The 21,974-nt window shown below is 45.2% G+C and overlaps 1 protein-coding gene across 9 annotated transcripts in view; it reads left to right on the top strand.

Annotated features, from left to right (window-relative positions):
• The window catches only part of LOC129712543 (serine/threonine-protein kinase 31-like), a 102,151-nt gene that overhangs the window by 17,829 nt on the left and 62,348 nt on the right, over positions 1-21,974 (top strand). For 8 of the 9 annotated variants that reach the window (XM_055661091.1, XM_055661099.1, XM_055661055.1 and 5 more), the window contains one exon: positions 4,895-5,053. The exons of the other annotated variant lie outside the window; for it this stretch is intronic. In XM_055661091.1, the coding sequence (XP_055517066.1) occupies positions 4,895-5,053 (159 nt within the window). The remainder of the gene's footprint in view (positions 1-4,894; positions 5,054-21,974) is intronic. 9 annotated transcript variants of the gene reach the window in all.

Raw genomic sequence — 21,974 nt, 5'->3', positions numbered from 1 at the left:
GCGACCTTCGCGGGACCGTCGTGTCTCAACGCGACCACGAGGTTGCCAAGGATACGCAAGTGGGACAGGGGCTTTAGTAACTGAATGTGGGAGAAACTACTCTGTTAACATACACGCTGTTGAGTTTGGAAGTGGCTGAGCAGCTTCTGGTGTGAGTTCTGAAGCTCCTGATGCCATCAGAATATTATTTTTAGAAAGTGAGTAAAGCAACATAATGTAGTTTGTAGCTTATTTAAGTGGGACAGTTTCACAATCGTTTCTTGCATCTACTGTTTCCACTATAGTTTCAAATTGCCTTCCCGCTTGTTTATCACCAGGACAAATTTTAAAATGCAATTAGTTGTGAAATCAGTTAACGCTCACAGTGTTGGAGCCATTAAGCTTATGTAAGTTAATTATAGCCATGTCTCGTTACCTTTAGTTATTATCTGCCTGTGTTAACATGGGTGGGATTTTATTCATAGTCTGGGGCGTGTTTTTGGCTAGAAGATTCTGGCACAGACTCTCAGCTGATTCATTTTCAGTTTGATGTCGAGAACATGGGATGAAACAGTTTTCTACCATGACCACGAGCATGATTGGGACATATATATGTTGTCAGATTGTACTTTTACAAGAAAAAGTTTTTATGATTTATATGACATGAATGGAACGACGATTAAGAACGGAAATTTATGAGCTATTTCATTGTTTTGTATTGCTACAATAAAGAAGCTATTAATCAAGAGACTACTTCTGGTAGATTCATCTTTGCTGTTTCAAATGTGTCATGGAGTGCGTGAGACTACTTTTCTAATCATCCCCGACAAATTAGTGGCTATTGAAGGTTGAACTTTGAGAAGTTGTAAAAACCGCCATTGCACACAGTTTCATTGCTTGCATGGGTTTTGGCCTACAATTGTACTCTAGATCCAAATTAGTTTGGATCTAGAGTACATCAGACACTGCTTTACAGCTGTGTCTTTGGTGTTAATGGGTCAGCAATGTTATTGGCCCCATTTTATTTCCCGATCAATAGATGAATTGACTCAAATGTCTTGAGTCTGCTTTGTGTGCATAGTTTATGGTAATGTATCCTGGAGTTAACCTTCAAGTTTAAACATAAAGTTCTAGAAACAGTGCAGCCTTCTGAATGTGCTGGAAAGATTGTGTGCTCTTCGGACAGACTAGTTGCAGCTCGGAGGTTAAATTTGGTTGGTTAAATTTGGCTGGTTAAATTTGTACTAGCTCTAGTTTTAGTTATCCAGCTAGCTCTGCTCTTCACCTAGCCGTTCAGATTCTCTATTACCAAATACTCATCTAGCTCTCATTTGGCTACTACTATTGAATCTGCCTCCATGACTACCTTTGGCATCCTCTCCCAGTGTTCTTCTTGGAAGTGTTGGTTCTGTTGCCAATCATCAATTTTCTGTTTCCTCTCATTTCTTAAACTATCCAGCAATAGTAACTGTTTTCTCCCTGTCTCCTCTACACTGTTCATAACTTTAAATCCCTCTTTCAGATCCCATTGCATCCCTTTCGTCCTCGCTTTCTCTGATCTGTCCACATGATCATAGCCACTTTTCCTGAAAGGATTTTGATAAATCTCTTCCGTACCCTCTAACAGCTTCACACCTTTTTAAGGTGTAATACCCAAGAAAACAAGATTTAAATTATGTTTCACTATGACTTCCTTGCTCTTGTGCTTTCTGCTTTATTTATAAAACCCAAGATCCACTTTCTGTACGTGTTCTACAACCTCCCTCGAACCTTTCACATAACCCCCTTGATATCTCCATTCTTGTATGCTTTCTGGAATCTGTATTGTACCTTCTCATTGTTTCTACCAAAAAGGTAACACTTTGCATTTTCCAGCATCAAATTCCGTCTGCAGTCCATCCACCCATCTAACCAAACAGTCTGTGTCTTCCAGAGTTTTATTATCATTCCCATTACGGTTCAGTACAACTTCAAAGTTTTGTGCCACTTGCAGTTTTGAGAAATGGTCTCTGAACAACCAAAGCCAAGTCAATAAGTTATATTAAGAACAATACTGAGAATTCCATTGTCTGCTTCTCCTCGGTCTGAATAGCAACAAATGTTGCTTTCTGTTGGATTCATCTTGGGCTTTAACAATTGCTGTTGAACCAATAAGGTGACACGTCCAATGCCTTTTGCAAGTCTATACATAGCATAGCAACTGTATTTTTCTTATTAACCCTTTCTTTTAGTTCAAACACCATCAAGTTAGTTGGACACAATTTACCTGTAATAAATCCATGCCAGCTTTCTCTAGTCAATCATACTTATCCAAGTGACTTCTAGTTTTGTATCTGATTGTTTCTAAAATCTTTCCCATCACCAATTTTAAACACGCTGGTCTAATTACTGGTTTAACTCGATGCTTGGACAAGAGTGGAATCGTTTCAGTATTCCAGTCACAAGGTTTTGCCCCTCAACCTACAGATGTTTGGAAGATAAAATGTAGGCCATTTCCTCCCTTGCCTCCCTCAGTACATCCTATCTGGAACCGGAGGATTAATCACTTCTAGTTCTAGCCTTTCTAGAAACATAGAAACATAGAAATTAGGTGCAGGAGTAGGCCATTCGGCCCTCGAGCCTGCACCGCCATTTAATATGATCATGGCTGATCATCCAACTCAGTATCCCGTACCTGCCTTTTCTCCATACCCTCTGATCCCCTTGGCCACAAGGGCCACATCTAACTCCCTCTTAAATATAGCCAATGAACTGGCCTCAACTACCCTCTGTGGCAGAGAGTTCCAGAGATTCACCACTCTCTGTGTGAAAAAAGTTCTCCTCATCTCGGTTTTAAAGGATTTCCCCCTTATCCTTAAGCTGTGACCCCTTGTCCTGGACTTCCCCAACATCGGAAACAATCTTCCTGCATCTAGCCTGTCCAACCCCTTAAGAATTTTGTAAGTTTCTATAAGATCCCCTCTCAATCTCCTAAACTCTAGAGAGTATAAACCAAGTCTATCCAGTCTTTCTTCATAAGACAGTCCTGACATCCCAGGAATCAGTCTGGTGAACCTTCTCTGCACTCCCTCTATGGCAATAATGTCCTTCCTCAGATTTGGAGACCAAAACTGCACGCAATACTCCAGGTGTGGTCTCACCAAGACCCTATACAACTGCAGTAGAACCTCCCTGCTCCTATACTCAAATCCTCTTGCTATGAAAGCCAACATGCCATTCGCTTTCTTTACTGCCTGCTGCACCTGCATGCCTACCTTCAATGACTGGTGTACCATGACACCCAGGTCTCGCTGCATCTCCCCCTTTCCCAATCGGCCACCGTTTAGATAATAATCTGCTTTCCCGTTTTTGCCACCAAAATGGATAACCTCACATTTATCCACATTAAACTGCATCTGCCAAACATTTGCCCACTCACCCAGCCTATCCAAGTCACCTTGCAGTCTCCTAGCATCCTCCTCACACCTAACACTGCCCCCCAGCTTAGTGTCATCCGCAAACTTGGAGATATTGCCTTCAATTCGCTCATCCAGATCATTAATATATATTGTAAATAGCTGGGGTCCCAGCACTGAGCCTTGCGGTACCCCACTAGTCACTGCCTGCCATTGTGAAAAGGACCCGTTTACTCCTACTCTTTGCTTCCTGTTTGCCAGCCAGTTCTCTATCCACATCAATACTGAACCCCCAATGCCATGTGCTTTAAGTTTGTATACTAATCTCTTATGTGGGACCTTGTCGAAAGCCTTCTGGAAGTCCAGATACACCACATCCACTGGTTCTCCCCTATCCACGCTACTAGTTACATCCTCGAAAAATTCTATAAGATTCGTCAGACATGATTTACCTTTCGTAAATCCATGCTGACTTTGTCCAATGATTTCACCACTTTCTAAATGTGCTGCTATCCCATCTTTAATAACTGACTCTAGCAGTTTCCCCACTACCGATGTTAGGCTAACTGGTCTGTAATTCCCCGTTTTCTCTCTCCCTCCCTTCTTAAAAAGTGGGGTTACGTTTGCTACCCGCCAATCCTCTGGAACTACTCCAGAATCTAAGGAGTTTTGAAAGATTATTACTAATGCATCCACTATTTCTGGAGCTACTTCCTTAAGTACTCTGGGATGCAGCCTATCTGGCCCTGGGGATTTATCGGCCTTTAATCCATTCAATTTACCCAACACCACTTCCCGACTAACCTGGATTTCACTCAATTCCTCCACCTCCTTTGACCCGCGGGCCCCTGCTATTTCCGGCAGATCATTTATGTCTTCCTTAGTGAAGACGGAACCAAAGTAGTTATTCAATTGGTCCGCCATATCCTGGTTCCCCATGATCAACTCACCTGTTTCTGACTGCAAGGGACCTACATTTGTTTTAACTAATCTCTTTTTACATATCTATAAAAACTTTTGCAGTCAGATTTTATGTTCACTGCCAGTTTTCTTTCATAATCCATTTTTCCTTTTCTAATTAAGCCCTTCGTCCTCCTCTGCTGGTCTCTGAATTTCTCCCAGTCCTCCGGTATGGTGCTTTTTCTGGCTAGTTTGTACGCATCATCCTTTGCTTTGATACTAAGCTTAGTTCCTCATCTCTTGCCTTTCTAGTTCCTCATCTCTTGCATTTCTTGTACCTCTTCTCTTAGTTTATGTTGACCTTTGGTTTATCCATGGATGGAAATAAGCCTCTCTCATTGGATTACTTACTCTTCCTGAGTTTACTTGCAGGCTCCTTGCTTACTAAATTCTAAAATAATTACTGAGTGATATGCACGTACATCATATACCCCCAAATGGTGTGAAATTCTCATACTGCCGTTCCTCTTTATCTAATATTTGTTTACATGAACACAACTGTCTTGAGTATTTGTGCTTCGTTTCACAAAAATAAACACTAAATTTGATCTTATTTTTAGTGCCTGATGACATATGTCGATTATGGAAATTCTGAAACTCTAAAAAAGCCATGTATTGTTGAACTTCCAGAAGATTTACAACGTCCAGGTTTAGCCAGCAAGTTCAGACTTTGGGGTCTTCAGGTTCCACCGAAGCAAGATGTCACTCCATTTGACCAGGTAAAGTGAGATATTGTTAGACTTAATTCAATAACCTATTGACAGACAGTACTTATAAATGGGATTCATCTTGACAAATGGAAGAGTTCTAACACAAGAAGGTATGGTCTGCAGGACTTGTCATTTCAATTGAAGGTTCTGGGCATAACTTATTTTCTGTTCGGCATTCAGCTAGTTTCATTTGGTAGAGGAGGGGAAGGACCATATTCGATCTTGTCTGGATCCCCCTGCCCAGAATCACTAGTCACAGCTCTTGCCCACAGAACTCCTAGACTTCAGTTAATCAAACACTGCCTCTTTTCTTTAGAATGTACTGGGAAGCCTGTACAGTATTTGACATGTTGTTCTTTTTCATTTCATGTGTGTTAAGAGTTCTCATTTAATTTTGTTTGCAAATGACTTTGGTACCGCAGTGGGATCAATTTATCCAAGTTTGCTGATCATACAAAGATCTGTATAGCACCTAGAATTGTTGACAGGAGTATAAAGTTACAGCAACATTAATACATGAAATGAGTCTGCAGAATTGCGACCAAAAAGTGTGCCATCCATTTGAGGTCAAATGGTGAGTAGCTAGATGCAGTGGAGGTTTGAAAATTATTATTATTTTTTTGTTCATGTATAGAGTACACTGGAGCATAAAGACTAACATGACAGAAACCTTGATCGTTATGTTTAGAGGAGAAGATTTTGCTACAGCTGTCGCAGAGGTATTTGAACTGGTACAATAACCTCGGGGGATATGCAAGATAGTTTGGTTGGCATGGACGTGGAATATTGGATTTGTCAGCAAAACTTTACAATGACAGAGTTTGAAAAGTATAGAGCACTTACTGCAGGAAGGAAGATTTGTGGGATCAGGAAGAAGAGCATTGCTTGTGGTCAAGTAGATCAAGCGAGTGGGGTGGGATGATGGAGAAATGTGGTCATCATTGGAAGTGAAGGGAATAAAATATAAATGCTTTCTGGAGGAGGTATGCAAGAACAGTAAATCTGGGAGGACATATGCAGGTTGGGAAACCTTTGAGTCTCACAAAGACCAATTAGAAAATATCTGCATTGAAGATTATAGCTCAAACGCAAGAAAATCAATGACTTTGGAGGGAATAGACTATGGATTCACTGTAATATTACATGGACTCGGGGGATTAAGTTATGAGGAAGAAATTTGCATTCACTGGAATATAAAAGGTTCCTCTTGTTTTTAAAAAAAAAATGTTTCTAATAAGTATAGTTAATATACTTCTAAGCATCTGTGCATGTAAAGGGATGGTTGGCACTTTGGGTCAAGGCCCTGCATTAGGATAATCCGTTTTGTAATGCTGCGTATTAAATTTTGCATGAAGCATCTTGCTGTTTGCACCCATAATTACTCCAAAATGTCAAAACAAATGTATTTAATGTATTTATAATATACTGATAAGCAGGCTTGTATCTGACATTTCAAAGGGCATTACTCAATTGTTTTATGAAAAGCAGGAAGTCATTCTATAACAAATGACAAAGCACAGAGCACTAACACTTGTTCATTCATTACATTTGTTTTGACGTTTTGGAGTAACTATGGATGCAAACAGTAAGATGCTTCATGCAAAATGCATGTAATATGTAGCATTACAGAACTGATTATCTTAATGCAGGGTCTTGATCCAAAATGTCAACCATCCCTTTACATCCTCAGATGCTGCTTGACCCGCTAGGTTCCTGCAGCAGATTGGTTTCTTGTTGGTTCATCTTTTAGCATCTGCAGTATCTTGTATTTCTGACGAATGTTTGTCCCATTTAAGACCTGCTTCTTTGCAATCATTTTTTTATTTAGCATGCATGTTTGATTTTACAAAACAATTTTAGTTGCTATATATTAGTGAGTATAATAAGCATGCATCGCTTACACATTGAACTACAGCCAAAGCCATAATGAACTTGAATGGAATAAAGTTGTTGGGCAGCCAAGTAGTGCAGTTGCTGTCAATCTTCTGTGTCATTCAGATGGAAGAGGAGGCGGTTTAGCTCCATCTGGTGGAACAGTTGGACCTGTTAGCCTGACAGAAACTAGTTGCTCATTGCTCAGTCTTAACATGGAGAACCCTACTGAAGTGATGTTTGGCAGGGTCGTGGGACAGCTAGCTGTTGAATGTGTTTTGGTTTTTGCCCAATGTTGGAATTATAAATATGGGGCTCAGCAGGTACATCTGGTCTTACTGGCTGGAGCAGAAAGGTGATCTCTGTGACTTAACACAGGATTTGCAGACCGGGCGGCCCGATGGAGCAGCGGTAGAGTTGCTGCCTAATGACCCTGTCCCACTTGGGAAACCTGAATGGAAACCTCTGGAGACTTTGCGCCCCACCCAAGGTTTCCGTGAGGTTTCCGGAGGTTTTTGTCAGTCTCCCTACCTGCTTCCACTACCTGCAACCACCTGCAACCTCCGGGAACCGCACGGAAACCTTGGGTGGGGCGCAAAGTCTCCAGAGGTTTCCGTTCAGATTTCCTAAGTGGGACAGGGGCATTACAGTGCTTACAGCGCCGGAGCGGTTCGATCCCGACTACGGGTGCCGTCTGCACGGAGTTTGTACATTCTCTCGTGACTGAGTTTTCTCCAAGATCTTCGATCTTCTCCAAAACTCCAAAGACTTGCAGATTTGTAGGTTATTTGGCATGGTATAAATGTAAAATAAATGTCTCTTGTGCGTAGGATGGTGTTAATTTTTGGGTATCGCTGATCGGTGCGGACTCGGTGGGCTGAAGGGCCTGTTTACGTGCTGTATCTCTAAACTCTAAACTAAACAGGTACACAAACTATATATCAAGAAAGGGGAAAACAAACCAAAAATATGTATATAATATTTCATCCTGATCAACTTCACCACCAATTTTCTTAATGCACTCAAATTTACTTGGACCATCTCCGACACCTTCGACTGAGTTTCTTTACTCAGAGTGGTAGCTGTGTGGAATGAGCTTCCAGTGATGGTGGTGGAGGCAGGCTCGTTTTTATCATTTAAAAATAAATGGATAGTTATATGGATGGGAAGGGAATGGAGGGTTATGGTCTGATCAGGTATATGGGACAAAAAATGGAAGGACTAGAAGGGTGACTGTTTCCGTGCTGTAATTGTTATATGGTTACATGGTTATATGGTTATACCTTCCTCCCCTTTCCTGATCTCACAGTCTCCATCACAAAAAATGGAAGATTGACTGGCGTCTATTCCAAAACCACTGACTCCCAACCACTGACTATCTCAACTACACTTCTTCCCACCCTCCTTCGTGCAAAGACTATAGAAACATAGAAAATAGGTGCAGGAGTAGACCTCCTCATTCACAGACCACAGACTGTTCGTATTGGTGGAAATGTGTCATCCTCGATGATCCAATTGCAGAGGGATGCGCAGAGACCCAGTTTTGAGAGTTTGGTAACCAGCTGGGAGGGGATGATTATATTAAATGTCGAGCTGTAATCAATGAATAACAGCCTGACATATGAGTTTTTGTTGTCCAAGTGGTCCAGAGCGTAGTGGAGAGCCATCGAGATCACATATGTTGTGGCGGTAAGCGAACTGCAGTGGGTCCGGGTTTTTCTCGAGGTAGGAGTTGATTTGCACCATGATCAACCTCTCGAAGCACTTCATCACCACCGACGTTAGTGCCACTGGTCGATAGTCGTTGAGGCACGTCACCTTGCTCTTCTTGGGCACCGGTATTATTGGTGCCCTTTTAAAGCAGGTGGGAACCTCAGACCTCAGAAGTGAGAGGTTGAAAATGTCCTTAAAATTCTAGCCAGTTGGTCTGCACAAGTTTTTAGAAAACGGCCGGGTATACCATCAGGTCCAGGCACTTTTCGAGGGTTCACCCCTCTGAAGGATTTTCTGACGCCGGCCTCTGTGACTGTGACTGAAATACCATCACAGCAAATGGGGGCTCGAGAAGGCACATCAGTATTCTCCCTGTCAAAGCGTGCGTAGAACGCATTGAGCTCGTCAGGGAGTGATGCTACGCCGATATCTGGACCAAAAACGTCACCCATTCCTTCTCTCCAGAGATGCTGCCTGTCCCTTTGAGTTACTCCAGCTTTTTGTGTCTATTTTCAGTTTAAACCAGCACCTGCAGTTAGACAATAGACAATAGGTGCAGGAGTAGGCCATTCGGCCCTTCGAGCCAGCACTGCCATTCAATATGATCATGGCTGATCATCCACAATCAATACCCCGTTCCTGCCTTCTCGCCATATCCCCTGACCACTATCTTTAAGAGCTCTAACTCTCTCTGGAAAGCATCCAGAGAATTGGCCTCCACTGCCTTCTGAGGCAGAGAATTCCACAGATTGACAACTCTCTGGGTGAAAACGTTATTCTTCATCTCCGTTCTAAATGGCCTATTCCTTATTCCCCTAACATCAGAAACATGTTTCCTGCCTCTAGCGTGTCCAATTCCTTAATAATCTTATATGTTTCAATAAGATCCCCTCTTATTATTTAATCAATTTAAGCATTATTTAATCAATAATGTTTTATTATAAATGTTTAATGTTTTTATGTATCCTTCTTAACTGTCACTATGTCATGTTGTCACTTGGGCGGAGCACCAAGGCAAATTCCATGTATGTGAATACTTGGCCAATACACTCATTCATTCTCATCCTTCTAAATTCCAGTATACAAGCCCAGCCGCTCCATTCTATGAACATATGACAGTCCCGCCATCCCAGGAATTAACCTTGTAAACCTACGCTGTACTCCCTCAATAGCAAATCTTTCTTACATATATTCTTCATATTATTCCAATTTAAAACCTGCTTTTTTTGTAGCATATAACAGGAAACCCTTGATAGTAATGCTGTTCTTTCTCAGTTCAGATTCAACATCAGCAGTGAGCACTTTGTCCTGATCCTGCCTTCGGGCTGTAATCTTGTCACCAATGGTTGCAAACGACTTGTTGCTCAGGCCAAGATACTGTTCACCAATTTTTTTGTGACTTAACTTACAGAATAGAAATAAAAATGCGAGCTATACAATTTTAAAAAAGTTATTAAAGTCTGTAATTGTGTACTTTGTTTCTGAGTGTTTTGTTGTGCTTGTGATGTGTCACCAGCAGGGCCGGATTTAGATGAAGAGAGGTCCTAAGCAATTTCACTTGTGAGGCCCCCCTTCCCAATCCCCCTCCCACACGACTAGAGGACCATGACTACCCGACAGTGACAGTGTGACACTTTTAGATCCTACTGTATGTTGTCATTAAACAGTTGGTTTTAAAATACATATTGTATTCACTGCGGAGCGAGCGATGCTTTACCTGGATCGCCGTTTGAAGCTCTGGAGTGTTGGGTCTGCTGCTTCAACATCATGGAGCTGCGGTTTGCAGAGTTTCCAGCCTTGGGCCACGCTGATTTCAATATCGCGGAGCCCTGGGATCCCTTTGCCGAGGACCACCAGCGTGAATCTCCACCCAGCTCAGCCTGTGGACTTCGGGAGCCGCAGTCTCCGGTTGGAAGTGGTGGATTCTGAGAATGTTCTCGCGTTCCGACGTCGGATGGTGACCCCCAAATTTCATTGTACCAATGGCCATGAGGGGGGGTCCAAGAGGAGGGGGTCCGTTGGAGACGGGAAAAGGGATTATCAATGGAAGAAAGGTGTGATGCGGAGGCGACGGAAGAAGAGCTCCAAATCGCGGCGGGCGTGGAACTCATTGAGGTCGGGACGGAGGTGAGACCTCTGCTGAGAACAGACTGTTCGGTATCAGAGGGGGAGGTCAGGGTGGATGGTGAACACATGGCAGGGTTGGGGCCGGAGGAAGGCAGGTGAGTGGACTGAGGCCAAGGCGATGTCTGGTGGAGGGGTGGTGGGTGGGTAGTGGGGTATGAGGGCTGTAGTGTGGGTGGGGAAGAGCTGGGGTCACATGGTTTGAGGGAAATGGGGAAGACCCAGTGGAACAGCCATTGAGATTAACAGGGTTGGGGGACTAGCACTAGGTCCCAGTGCAGTCAAACCCGGGGGAGTGGGAGTCTGCAGCGTGGAAACATTCAGGCCCGGTGCTGAGTCCAGGCTGCAGGTAAGGCGACGGCTGCGGGCTGCTGGAGGGCGGTGGAGTGGCCAGGGTCAGTGGGCAAAGAGTAGGAGGTCTCGGTGGGCGGATGGTCGGTGGGCGGCGAGGTTCGATGGGTCCGGTGAGGCAGCGAGGTGAATAGGGCCCCTTAGATCTCGAGGCCCTAAGCTTAATACGTAACGTAAATCCGGCCCTGGTCACCAGCCCTGGTCGTTCCACTTGTACAACTTGCATTTACACGGTGATACATAGTAAACAAAACAAAATGGACTTCACATTAAGAAAATAGGCCTAGAAATTGGTTGATGTCTGCAAAGTCAACTTTATTGTCAACATGAATATTTGTAGCTATGTAGCTGGGATATTGAAATTGTGCAATATGGTGCATACTGTATTCATATGGTGCATCTTAGTGTATTTGTGTATGGATATCGGGTTATAATCAAACACTTGGCCCATGTTGACCAACCTGGGTTCACTGCACACCCGGTACTACTCCTGGCCCTGACTCCAGTTGCATAACCTCTATAATTCCTGTCCCTGAATCCAGCCTTACACCTGGCCCCCTATTCCACCCTGATCATAGCTGCTTACCTGCTTAGGTTCCCAGTGCTGAACACTCCCCTGGTCCCTGCTTTGACTGCACACCTAGTACTATTCCAGACCTTGACTCTTGATGCACACTTGTGCCACACCCGCACTTCCGGGTTTTATAATCCCTCCCACCGGAAAAGGTGTGGCCTTCATGGCGTGATTGACAGGAGAGAGATTCTCAACATTTTAAACACTAATAACACTTTTATTTTTCATTGATGGGAAGAATCCTCTGCACCTGATGAGCTGAGGGGGACCGAGTAAGATGGCCAAAAATCACAGCCGTAAGTGGTAGCATTTTATCTAAAATCAATATACAGTGCAAACAGGAAGTTGTCAGGTTTAGACCACCAACCATTTGCAGTGCTTTTACTTCAACCCAAAACCCCACCAACCATTTACAGTGCTTTTACTTCAACCCAAACCCCCACCAACCATTTGCAGTGCTTTTACTTCAACCCAAAACCCCACCAACCATTTGCAGTGCTTTTACTTCAACCCAAACCCCCACCTACCATTTGCAGTGCTTTTACTTCAACCCAACCCCATTTTCATTTTCAAACCACATTAAGGGCACTGAAGGTCAGTAAAGCCACACTCACAGTTTCATAGAAATGTGTCCAGTGTTATTCACAGCTCAGACTGAGAGATATGACCCTCTCACTTCCCCCATCTTGCAGAGACTGACTGAGGTACAACATTTCCGGGTTTTATAGTCCCTCCCTCCCCACCAGCGGGGTAGCTGAGAGAATCTCAACAATTTTTAAACATTAATAACTCTTATTTTTCATCGATGGGAAAAATGCTCTTGTCCTGCGCAGCGGAGGGGGACTCTGAGGAAGGTGGCCAAAAGAGCTTTTTCTAAAATCATGAAACCGATAAACAGGAGTGGTCAAGATCAGACCTAGTAATATAGATACCAGCAAATGATCCGTGGCCATCCTTCCTTTTGATACTCGAATGGCTGTCGAGATACCTTTTAAATGTTGTGAAATTACCTGCCTCCACGAGCTCCTCACATTATGCATTCCAGATTGCAACCACCCTTTGATTTCCCCTATCTCTCAGACTCCTATTTTAAACCTATGCATTGTGGTTCGGACATCCCTGTATGGGGGAAATCCGATCAATTTCCATCACATCTATGCTTCTCATAATTTTGTATATCTTTATCTGATCACCCATTGTCCTCTGCTCCAAGGAAAACACATTGAGTCTCCCCATCACTGAAACATTCCACACCAAGTCACACAATGCGAAATATTTTCCGCATCATTTCTGTTAATTTCATGGTTCAGCAATGTCTGGAATTTAAATGTGTAGAGAGAGGGATGTTACTCATGATGTTGGAAAGACAGACTGCAGAGGGCGTCGCTGTACAAGTCTGTGTGAATTATGTAAAATGAAGGTCGTCAATTAATTCCCATTAATGTGCATTATTAATAGATTGGCAAATCGGGCAATACTTTTTTTTGAAGCATTAATGGGTTTTTTTTAAAAAAAGACAAAGAATTTGAACTGGCATTCAAAGAAACTGGTTGGACAATACATTGCAATACTTAACATGCCCCTCTTCCAATATGCTCTTCCCTCTCCACTGTTCTTTGTCCAGTTCATCCTTATTTTCTTTCAGCTCTCCTTCCTCTTGCTGTATGCATAGCTTTGCTCTACCTAGCTGTCATTCTGCCCTTCCTCTTTTGTTCCTTTTGCAGAATATTTCTAAAAACATAACTTGGCAGCGAGTGTAACCAAGCTATTCATAATAGCTTCTATAAGATCCTCCCTCAATCTTCTAAATTCTAGCGAGTACAAGCCGAGTCTATCCAGTCTCTCTTCATATGAAACTCCTGCCATCCCAGGAATCAGTCTGGTGAACCTTCTCTATGGCAAGAATGTCTTTCCTCAGATTTGGAGACCAAAACTGTACACAATACTCCAGGTGTGGTCTCACCAAGGCCCTGTACAACTGCAGTAGAACCTCCTTGCTCCTATACTCAAATCCTTTTGCTATGAATGCTAACATACCATTCGCTTTCTTCACTGCCTGCTGCACCTGCATGCCTACTTTCAATGACTGGTGTACCATGGCACCCAGGTCTCGTTGCATCTCCCCTTTTCCTAATCGGCCACCATTTAGATAATAGTCTACTTTCCAGTTCTTGCCACCAAAGTGGATAACATCACATTTATCCACATTATACTGCATCTGCCATGCACTTGCCCACTCACCCAGCCTATCCAAGTCACCTTGTAGCCTCCTAGCATCCTCCTCACAGCTAACACTGCCCCCAAGTTTCGTGTCATCCGCAAACTTGGAGATGTTGCATTCAATTCACTCGTCCAGATCATTAATATATATTGTAAATAGCTGGGGTCCCAGCACTGAACCTTGCGGCACCCCACTGGTCACTGCCTGCAATTCTGAAAAGGACCCGTTTACTCCTACTCTTTGCTTCCTGTCTGCCAGCCAGTTCTCTATCCACATCAATACTGAACCCCCAATACCATGTGCTTTAAGTTTGTATACTAATCTCTTCTGTGAGACCTTGTCGAAAGCCTTCTGCAAGTCCAGATATAACACATCCACTGGTTCTCCCTTATCCACCCTGCTAGTTACATCCTCAAAAAATTCTATAAGATTCGTCAGACATGATTTACCTTTCATAAATCCATGCTGACTTTGTCCAATGATTTCACCACTTTCCAAATGTGCTGCTATCCCATCTTTAATAACTGACTCTAGCATTTTCCCCACTACCGATGTTAAAACTGGTCTGTAATTCCCTGTTTTCTCTCTCCCTCCCTTTTTAAAAAGTGGGGTTACATTAGCTACCCTCCAATCCTCAGGAACTACTCCAGAATCTAAAGAGTTTTGAAAAATTATCACTAATGCAACCACTATTTCTGGGGCTACTTCCTTACATACTCTGGTATGCAGCCTATCTGGCCCTGGGTGAGTTGATCATGGGGAACCAGGATATGGCGGACCAATTGAATAACTACTTTGGTTCCGTCTTCACTAAGGAAGACATAAATGATCTGCCGGAAATAGCAGGGGCCCGCGGGTCAAAGGAGGTGGAGGAATTGAGTGAAATCCAGGTTAGTCGGGAAGTGGTGTTGGGTAAATTGAATGGATTAAAGGCCGATAAATCCCCAGGGCCAGATAGGCTGCATCCCAGAGTACTTAAGGAAGTAGCTCCAGAAATAGTGGATGCATTAGTAATAATCTTTCAAAACTCCTTAGATTCTGGAGTAGTTCCAGAGGATTGGCGGGTAGCAAACGTAACCCCACTTTTTAAGAAGGGAGGGAGAGAGAAAACGGGGAATTACAGACCAGTTAGCCTAACATCGGTAGTGGGGAAACTGCTAGAGTCAGTTATTAAAGATGGGATAGCAGCACATTTAGAAAGTGGTGAAATCATTGGACAAAGTCAGCATGGATTTACGAAAGGTATATCATGTCTGACGAATCTTATAGAATTTTTCGAGGATGTAACTAGTAGCGTGGATAGGGGAGAACCAGTGGATGTGGTGTATCTGGACTTCCAGAAGGCTTTCGACAAGGTCCCACATAAGAGATTAGTATACAAACTTAAAGCACATGGCATTGGGGGTTCAGTATTGATGTGGATAGAGAACTGGCTGGCAAACAGGAAGCAAAGAGTAGGAGTAAACGGGTCCTTTTCACAATGGCAGGCAGTGACTAGTGGGGTACCGCAAGGCTCAGTACTGGGACCCCAGCTATTTACAATATATATTAATGATCTGGATGAGGGAATTGAAGGCAATATCTCCAAGTTTGCGGATGACACTAAGCTGGGGGGCAGTGTTTAGGTGTGAGGAGGATGCTAGGAGACTGCAAAGTGACTTGGATAGGCTGGGTGAGTGGGCAAATGTTTGGCAGATGCAGTTTAATGTGGATAAATGTGAGGTTATCCATTTCGGTGGCAAAAACGGGAAAGCAGATTATTATCTAAACGGTGGCCGATTGGGAAAGGGGGAGATGCAGCGAGACCTGGGTGTCATGGTACACCAGTCATTGAAGGTAGGCATGCAGGTGCAGCAGGCAGTAAAGAAAGCGAATGGCATGTTGGCTTTCATAGCAAGAGGATTTGAGTATAGGAGCAGGGAGGTTCTACTGCAGTTGTATAGGGTCTTGGTGAGACCACACCTGGAGTATTGCGTGCAGTTTTGGTCTCCAAATCTGAGGAAGGACATTATTGCCATAGAGGGAGTGCAGAGAAGGTTCACCAGACTGATTCCTGGGATGTCGGGACTGTCTTATGAAGAAAGACTGGATAGACTTGGTTTATACTCTCTAGAGTTTAGGAGATTGAGAGGGGATCTTATAGAAACTTACAAAATTCTTAAGGGATTGGACAGGCTAGATGCAGGAAGATTGTTTCCGATGTTGGGGAAGTCCAGGACAAGGGGTCACAGCTTAAGGATAAGGGGGAAATCCTTTAAAACCGAGATGAGGAGAACTTTTTTCACACAGAGAGTGGTGAATCTCCTACTCCTGCCTCCGAATGGCCTACTCCTGCACCTAATTTCTATGTTTCTATGTTTCTATGTTAATCCATTCAATTTACCTAACACCACTTCCTGGCTAACCTGGATTTCACTCAGTTCCTCCATCTCATTTGACCCCCGGTCCCCTGCTATTTCCGGCAGGTTATTTATGTCTTCCTTAGTGAAGACAGAACCGATGTAGTTATTCAATTGGTCTGCCATGTCCCTGTTCCCCTTGATCAATTCACCTGTTTCTGACTGCAAGGGACCTACATTTGTTTTAACTAATCTTGCTCTCTTCACATATCTATAAAAAACTTTTGCTGTCAGTTTTTATGTTCCCTGCCAGTTTTCTTTCATAATCTATTTTCCTTTTCCTAATTAAGCCCCTTGTCCTCCTCTGCTGGACTCTGAATTTCTCCCAGTCCTCTGGCTGCTTTTTCTGGCTAATTTGTATGCTTCAACTTTTGTTTTGATACTATCCCTGATATCCCTTGTTATCCACGGATGCACTACCTTCCCTGATTTATTCTTTTGCCAAACTGGGATGAACAATTGTTGTAGTTCATCCATGCAGTCTTTAAATGCCTTCCATTGCATATCCACTGTCAACCCTTTAAGAATAAATTGCCAGTCTATCTTGGCCAATTCACGACATACCCTCAAAATTACCTTTCTATAAGTTCAGAACCCTTGTTTCTGAATCAACTATGTCATTCTTCATCTTAATGAAGAACTCAACCATATTATGGTCACTTTGCCCAAGAGGCCACACACAACAAGATTGCTCTCTCGTTGGTTCCTCTACATGTTGGTTTAGAAAACTATCCCGCATACATTCCAAGAAATCCTCTTCCTCAGCACCCCTGCCAATTTGATTCACCCAATCTATATGTAGATTGAAGTCACCCGTTATAACTGTTTTACCTTTGTTGCACGCATTTCTAATTTCCTGTTTGATACCATCCCCAACTCTACTACTACTGTTAGGTGGCCTGTACACAACTCCCACTAGCATTTTCTGCCCCTTAGTGTTTCGCAGCTCTACCCATATCGATTCCACATCCTCCAAGCTAATGTCCTTCCTTTCTATTGCGTTAATCTCCTCTCTAATCAGCAACGCTACCCCACCTCCTTTTCCTTTCTGTCTATCCCTCAGAATATTGAATATCCCTGGATGATCTGCTCCCAGCCTTGGTTACCCTGGAACCATGTCTCCGTGATCCCAACTATATCATATTCATTAACAACTATCTGCACATTCAACTCATCCACCTTATTACGAATGTTCCTTGCATTGAGGCACAAAGCCTTCAGGCTTTTTTTTACAACACTTTTACCCCTTATACAATTATGTTGAAAAGTGGTCCTTTTTGATTTTTGCCCTGGATTTGTCTGCCTGCCACTTTTACTTTTCACGTTGCTACCTATTATTTCTATGCTCATTTTATACCCCTCTGTCTCTCAGCTCCTGCTCCCATTCCCCTGCCACATTAGTTTAAATCCTCCAGACAGCACTAGCAAACACTCCCACAAGGACATTGGTTCCATTCCAGCCCAGGTGCAGACTGTCCTGTTTGTACTAGTCCCACCTCCCCCAGAACTGGTTCCAATGCCCTAGAAATTTGAATCCCTCCCCCTTGCACCATTTTTCAAGCCACGTATTCATCAGCAATATCCTCCTATTTCTACTCTGACTGGCACGTGGCACTAGTAGTAATCCAGAGATTATTACCTTTGAGGTCCTACTTTTACGTTTAGCTCCCTAAATTCACCTTGTAGGACCTCATCCCTTTTTTTTACCTATATCGTTGGTGCCAATGTGCACCACGACAACTGGCTGTTCACTCTCCCCCTCCAGAATGTTCTGCAGCCGTTCAGTGACATCCCTGACCCTTGCACCAGGGAGGCAACATACCATCCTGGAGTCTCGTTTGCGGCTGCAGAAACTCCTATCTATTCCCCTTACAATTGAATCCCCTATTACTATTGCCCTTCCACTCTTTTTCCTCCCCTCCTGTGCTGCAGAGCCACCCATGGTGCCATGAACTTGGCTGCTGCTGCCTTCCCCTGATGACGCATCTCCCCCAACAGTATCCAAAATGGTATACCTGTTTAGGAGGGAGATAACCGCAGGGGACTCCTGCACTACCTGCCTACTGCAACGCTGGCTAGTGGCCACCCGTTCCCTTTCTGTCCTCTTACCTTTTACCTGCGGTGTGACCAACTCGCTGTACGTGTTATCCACGACTTTCTCATCATCGTGGATGCTCCAGTATGAATCCAACCGCAGCTCTAATCATTCAGTGCGGTCTGCCAGGAGCTGCAGCTGGACACACTTCCTGCACACGTAGTCACCAGGGACATTGACAATATCCCTGATCTCCCACTTGGTGCAGGATGAGCAATGCATGGAGCCGACCTCAACTGACATGGCTTACCCCCAAATTAAATCAACTCACTCCCACTATAAAAATCGTAATCCATTAAACTGTACCTTTAGTAAAAAGCACTGTACCCTTAACTCACTGTACCCTTAACTCACTGTACCCTTAACTCACTGTACCCTTAACTCACTGTACCCTTAACTCACTGAACCCTTAACTCACTGAACCCTTAACTCACTGAGCCCTTAACTCACTGAGCCCTTAACTCACTGAGCCCTTAACTCAATGTACCCTTAACTCACTGAACCCTTAACTCACTGAACCCTTAACTCACTGAACCCTTAACTCACTGAACCTTTAACTCACTGAACCTTTAACTCACTGAACCCTTAACTCACTGAACCCTTAACTCACTGAACCCTTAACTCACTGTACCCTTAAACTCACTGTACCCTTAAACTCACTGTACCCTTAACTCACTGTACCCTTAACTCACGGAACCCTTAACTCACTGTACCCTTAATACCCTTAACTAAAAAGTACGAACAGAAAGCAGAAATACAAACCTGGGGTTACTCCCAATCAGCTGCTTCCTCTAGTCCGCTTCCACCAATCAGCGGCTTCCTCTAGACCACTTCTTTTGGAGTGTGATGGAACGTTGCAGAGTGGGCGCTCCAACCACTCCTGGGCCTCTGTGGAACAAAGCCCCGCGCTCGATTTTTTATTTCACCGCCCGGACACTGCACCCACCGCTCCAACCGCTCCAGCCGCTCCTGGGCCTCTGTGGAACAAAGCCGCACGTTTGATTTTTAAATTCACCGCCCGGAAACTGCACCTGCCGCTCCAACCGCTCTTGGGCCTCTGTGGAACAAAGCCCCGCGCTCCGTTTTTAAACTCACCGCCCGGACATTTATCTTGGTAAATTAATTTATTGTATAGATTGTAACATTTACTATTAATGTTGTAGAAACTTAATCATAACTAGACTAAGTGCAGACCTATTGGGTCTGCTCCCCTAATGCAATATTCCACCACTCACCCATTCCCCCAACGCAACCCGTTCCATCAACGCAATATTCCACCACTCACGCATAGCCCCCAACTGCGCAGGCACGGCTCATTTCCTCTCATCCCCCAGGACCCAACCCCCCCCCCCCCCCCCCCCTTTCCCTTCTACTGCTCCCCTCCTCCAATCTCTCCCTCCCTCTCCATCCCCTGCCCTCAAGTCACTCCCTCCCTCCCTACATCTCCTCTCCCCTCCCTACGCCCCTCCTCTCCCTCTATTCCCCCTCCTCCCCCACTCACCCTCCTCACCTCCTCCTTTCCCCTCTCCTCCTCACCTCCCTCACCTCTCTCTCTCTCTCCTTTTCCCCTACCCTCAGTCACTCCCTACCGCCATAGCTTCTCTCCCGTCCCAACCCCTCTCCTCTCCCTCTATCCTCCCTCCTCCTCCTCCCTCCTTCCTCACCTCCCTTACTTTCCCCTCCCTCTCCCTCGCTACCCCCTCCTCTCCCTCAATCCCCCCATTCTCCCTTCTCACTTCCCCAGGATCGCGAGGTTGTCGCTCCTCTCCCTCCTTCCGTGCCTGGAGGAACAGCAGCCGTCACAGGGGAGGGCTGCAGCGTCCCTGAACGCAATACTCCACCACTCACCCATAGGCCCCAATACTCACCACTCCCTAGAGAGGGAAGGGGGTAGAGAGGGAAGGGGAATGGGGGCAGAGATGGCTGGGGACAGAAGTCGGGGTGGCAGAGAGGAAGGGTGGGCAGAGAGGGAGAGTGGGCAGAGAGAGAGGTAGGGGAGGGAGGCAGAGAGTGAGGGGGAGGGGGCAGAAAAGGAGGGGGAGGGGGTAGAGATGGAGGGAGAGGAGCAGAGAGGGAGGGGTGGTAGAGATCCCTCCCTCCTCATTTCCCTCATCCTCCTCCCCTCGCTTCCATTCCCTGGCGAAGCACCTACCCAGGTCGTAGAGCATTGCCAGGGCCTGGAACTCGGCTTGGTTCTCATACTCAGCCCGGCCCCGTCTGTAGACTGTAGCCGTCGACTCGGCCGCTGCATGGGCTCCAGTCCAGTCTCCGACCATCTCTGGGCCGGCCCGACTTTATCTCCGGGCTCGTTCCTGACCCCGGATTGTCCTTGGTTCCACCTGTGGCTTCTTTCTTGGTCCTGGTCACGGCCCCATCCCAAGCTCCGGGCTCGGCCCTCGCTCCAGCTCCAGGCCCAGTCGCCTGGTTTGGTCCACAGCAGCAGCCTCCCCAACCGGCACCGGGCCATGGGCGGACCCTGAGCGAGGCCGCGGGCGGGCGTGGACCTGAGGACCCCGAGCGAGGTCGCGGGCGGGCGTGAACTCAACCCGAGCGAGGCCGCGGGCGGACGTGTGTGAAACGTGAGCCGAGCCGAGCCATGGTGCCATCCCACCTGATTGTGATCATGTCTTTAAAGATGGCGAAGTCAGAATGAAGTTTCAAGGAGTGCATCAAGCAGTGAGAATGAAGCAGGTGGACCGTTGGGGAGGTGGTGAAGCGTTTGAGGAATGTTCTGGAAATGCGGCCCTCCCCCTGACGTCACTTGAAGCTCGTAGAATATTCTGTGTGTGAAACGGGCACCGAGTCGAGCCATGGTCGTTTTAAAAGGGAGGTTTTTTTTTTAAACTTCAATCGGCAATAAGTCATGAAATAAAGCATAAAATATTAAGTGAAGCTGATCACTGCTTAAAAGGGAAATATGTGTCAGAATATGTAAAAATCTTATTGTTAACGCGTAGTGTTTTTGCAAAAATATAAAGGCACACACGTATGATTCCACCAGGGGCGCCGGGGAGATGGCTGCCCTGCCGGTGGTCTGTTCGTATTTTCTTTCTTTTTGTTATTTTTTAGTGCGTTAAAAGTTTGTTTTAATGTTCTACGGTTTGTTTTATGTGGGGGTGGGGGGGGGAGCGGATTGGGGGAAACCTCTTTTCAAGCTCCTATCTTCCCGGAAATGGGATCAATTTTCGGATCACATTCTCCGGGCTCTGCTGCCTACCATCGATGGAGCTGGAAGCCTTCTCGGATTGTCGTGAGCCCCACCGTGGGGCGCGGACTTAACATCGGCGCTTGGGATCGCTCCCACCGCGGAATTACCATCAAGGGCTCGCAGTCTCGGGTGAGGCTAGTCGGTAGCTCCAACGTCGCGGAAGTTTCGACCATCCCCGATTCGAGGTTTGATCGCCCGGCAGGGGGGAGCTAACATCCCCCCAATACGGGAGCTTGATCGCCTCGACGCGGGGAGCCCGAAGGTCGCTGGCTACAGGAGTCAAGATCATCCCGTCAACGGGGGCTTGAGGCCCACGACCGAGGAAGAACAAAAGGAAGAGACTTGAACTTTATTTTGCCTTCCATCACAGTGA

The sequence above is a fragment of the Leucoraja erinacea genome, chromosome 2 (assembly GCF_028641065.1).
Source record: "Leucoraja erinacea ecotype New England chromosome 2, Leri_hhj_1, whole genome shotgun sequence".
Taxonomy (NCBI): Eukaryota; Metazoa; Chordata; class Chondrichthyes; order Rajiformes; family Rajidae; genus Leucoraja; species Leucoraja erinaceus.
This window is presented reverse-complemented; position numbering and strand designations above follow the sequence as displayed.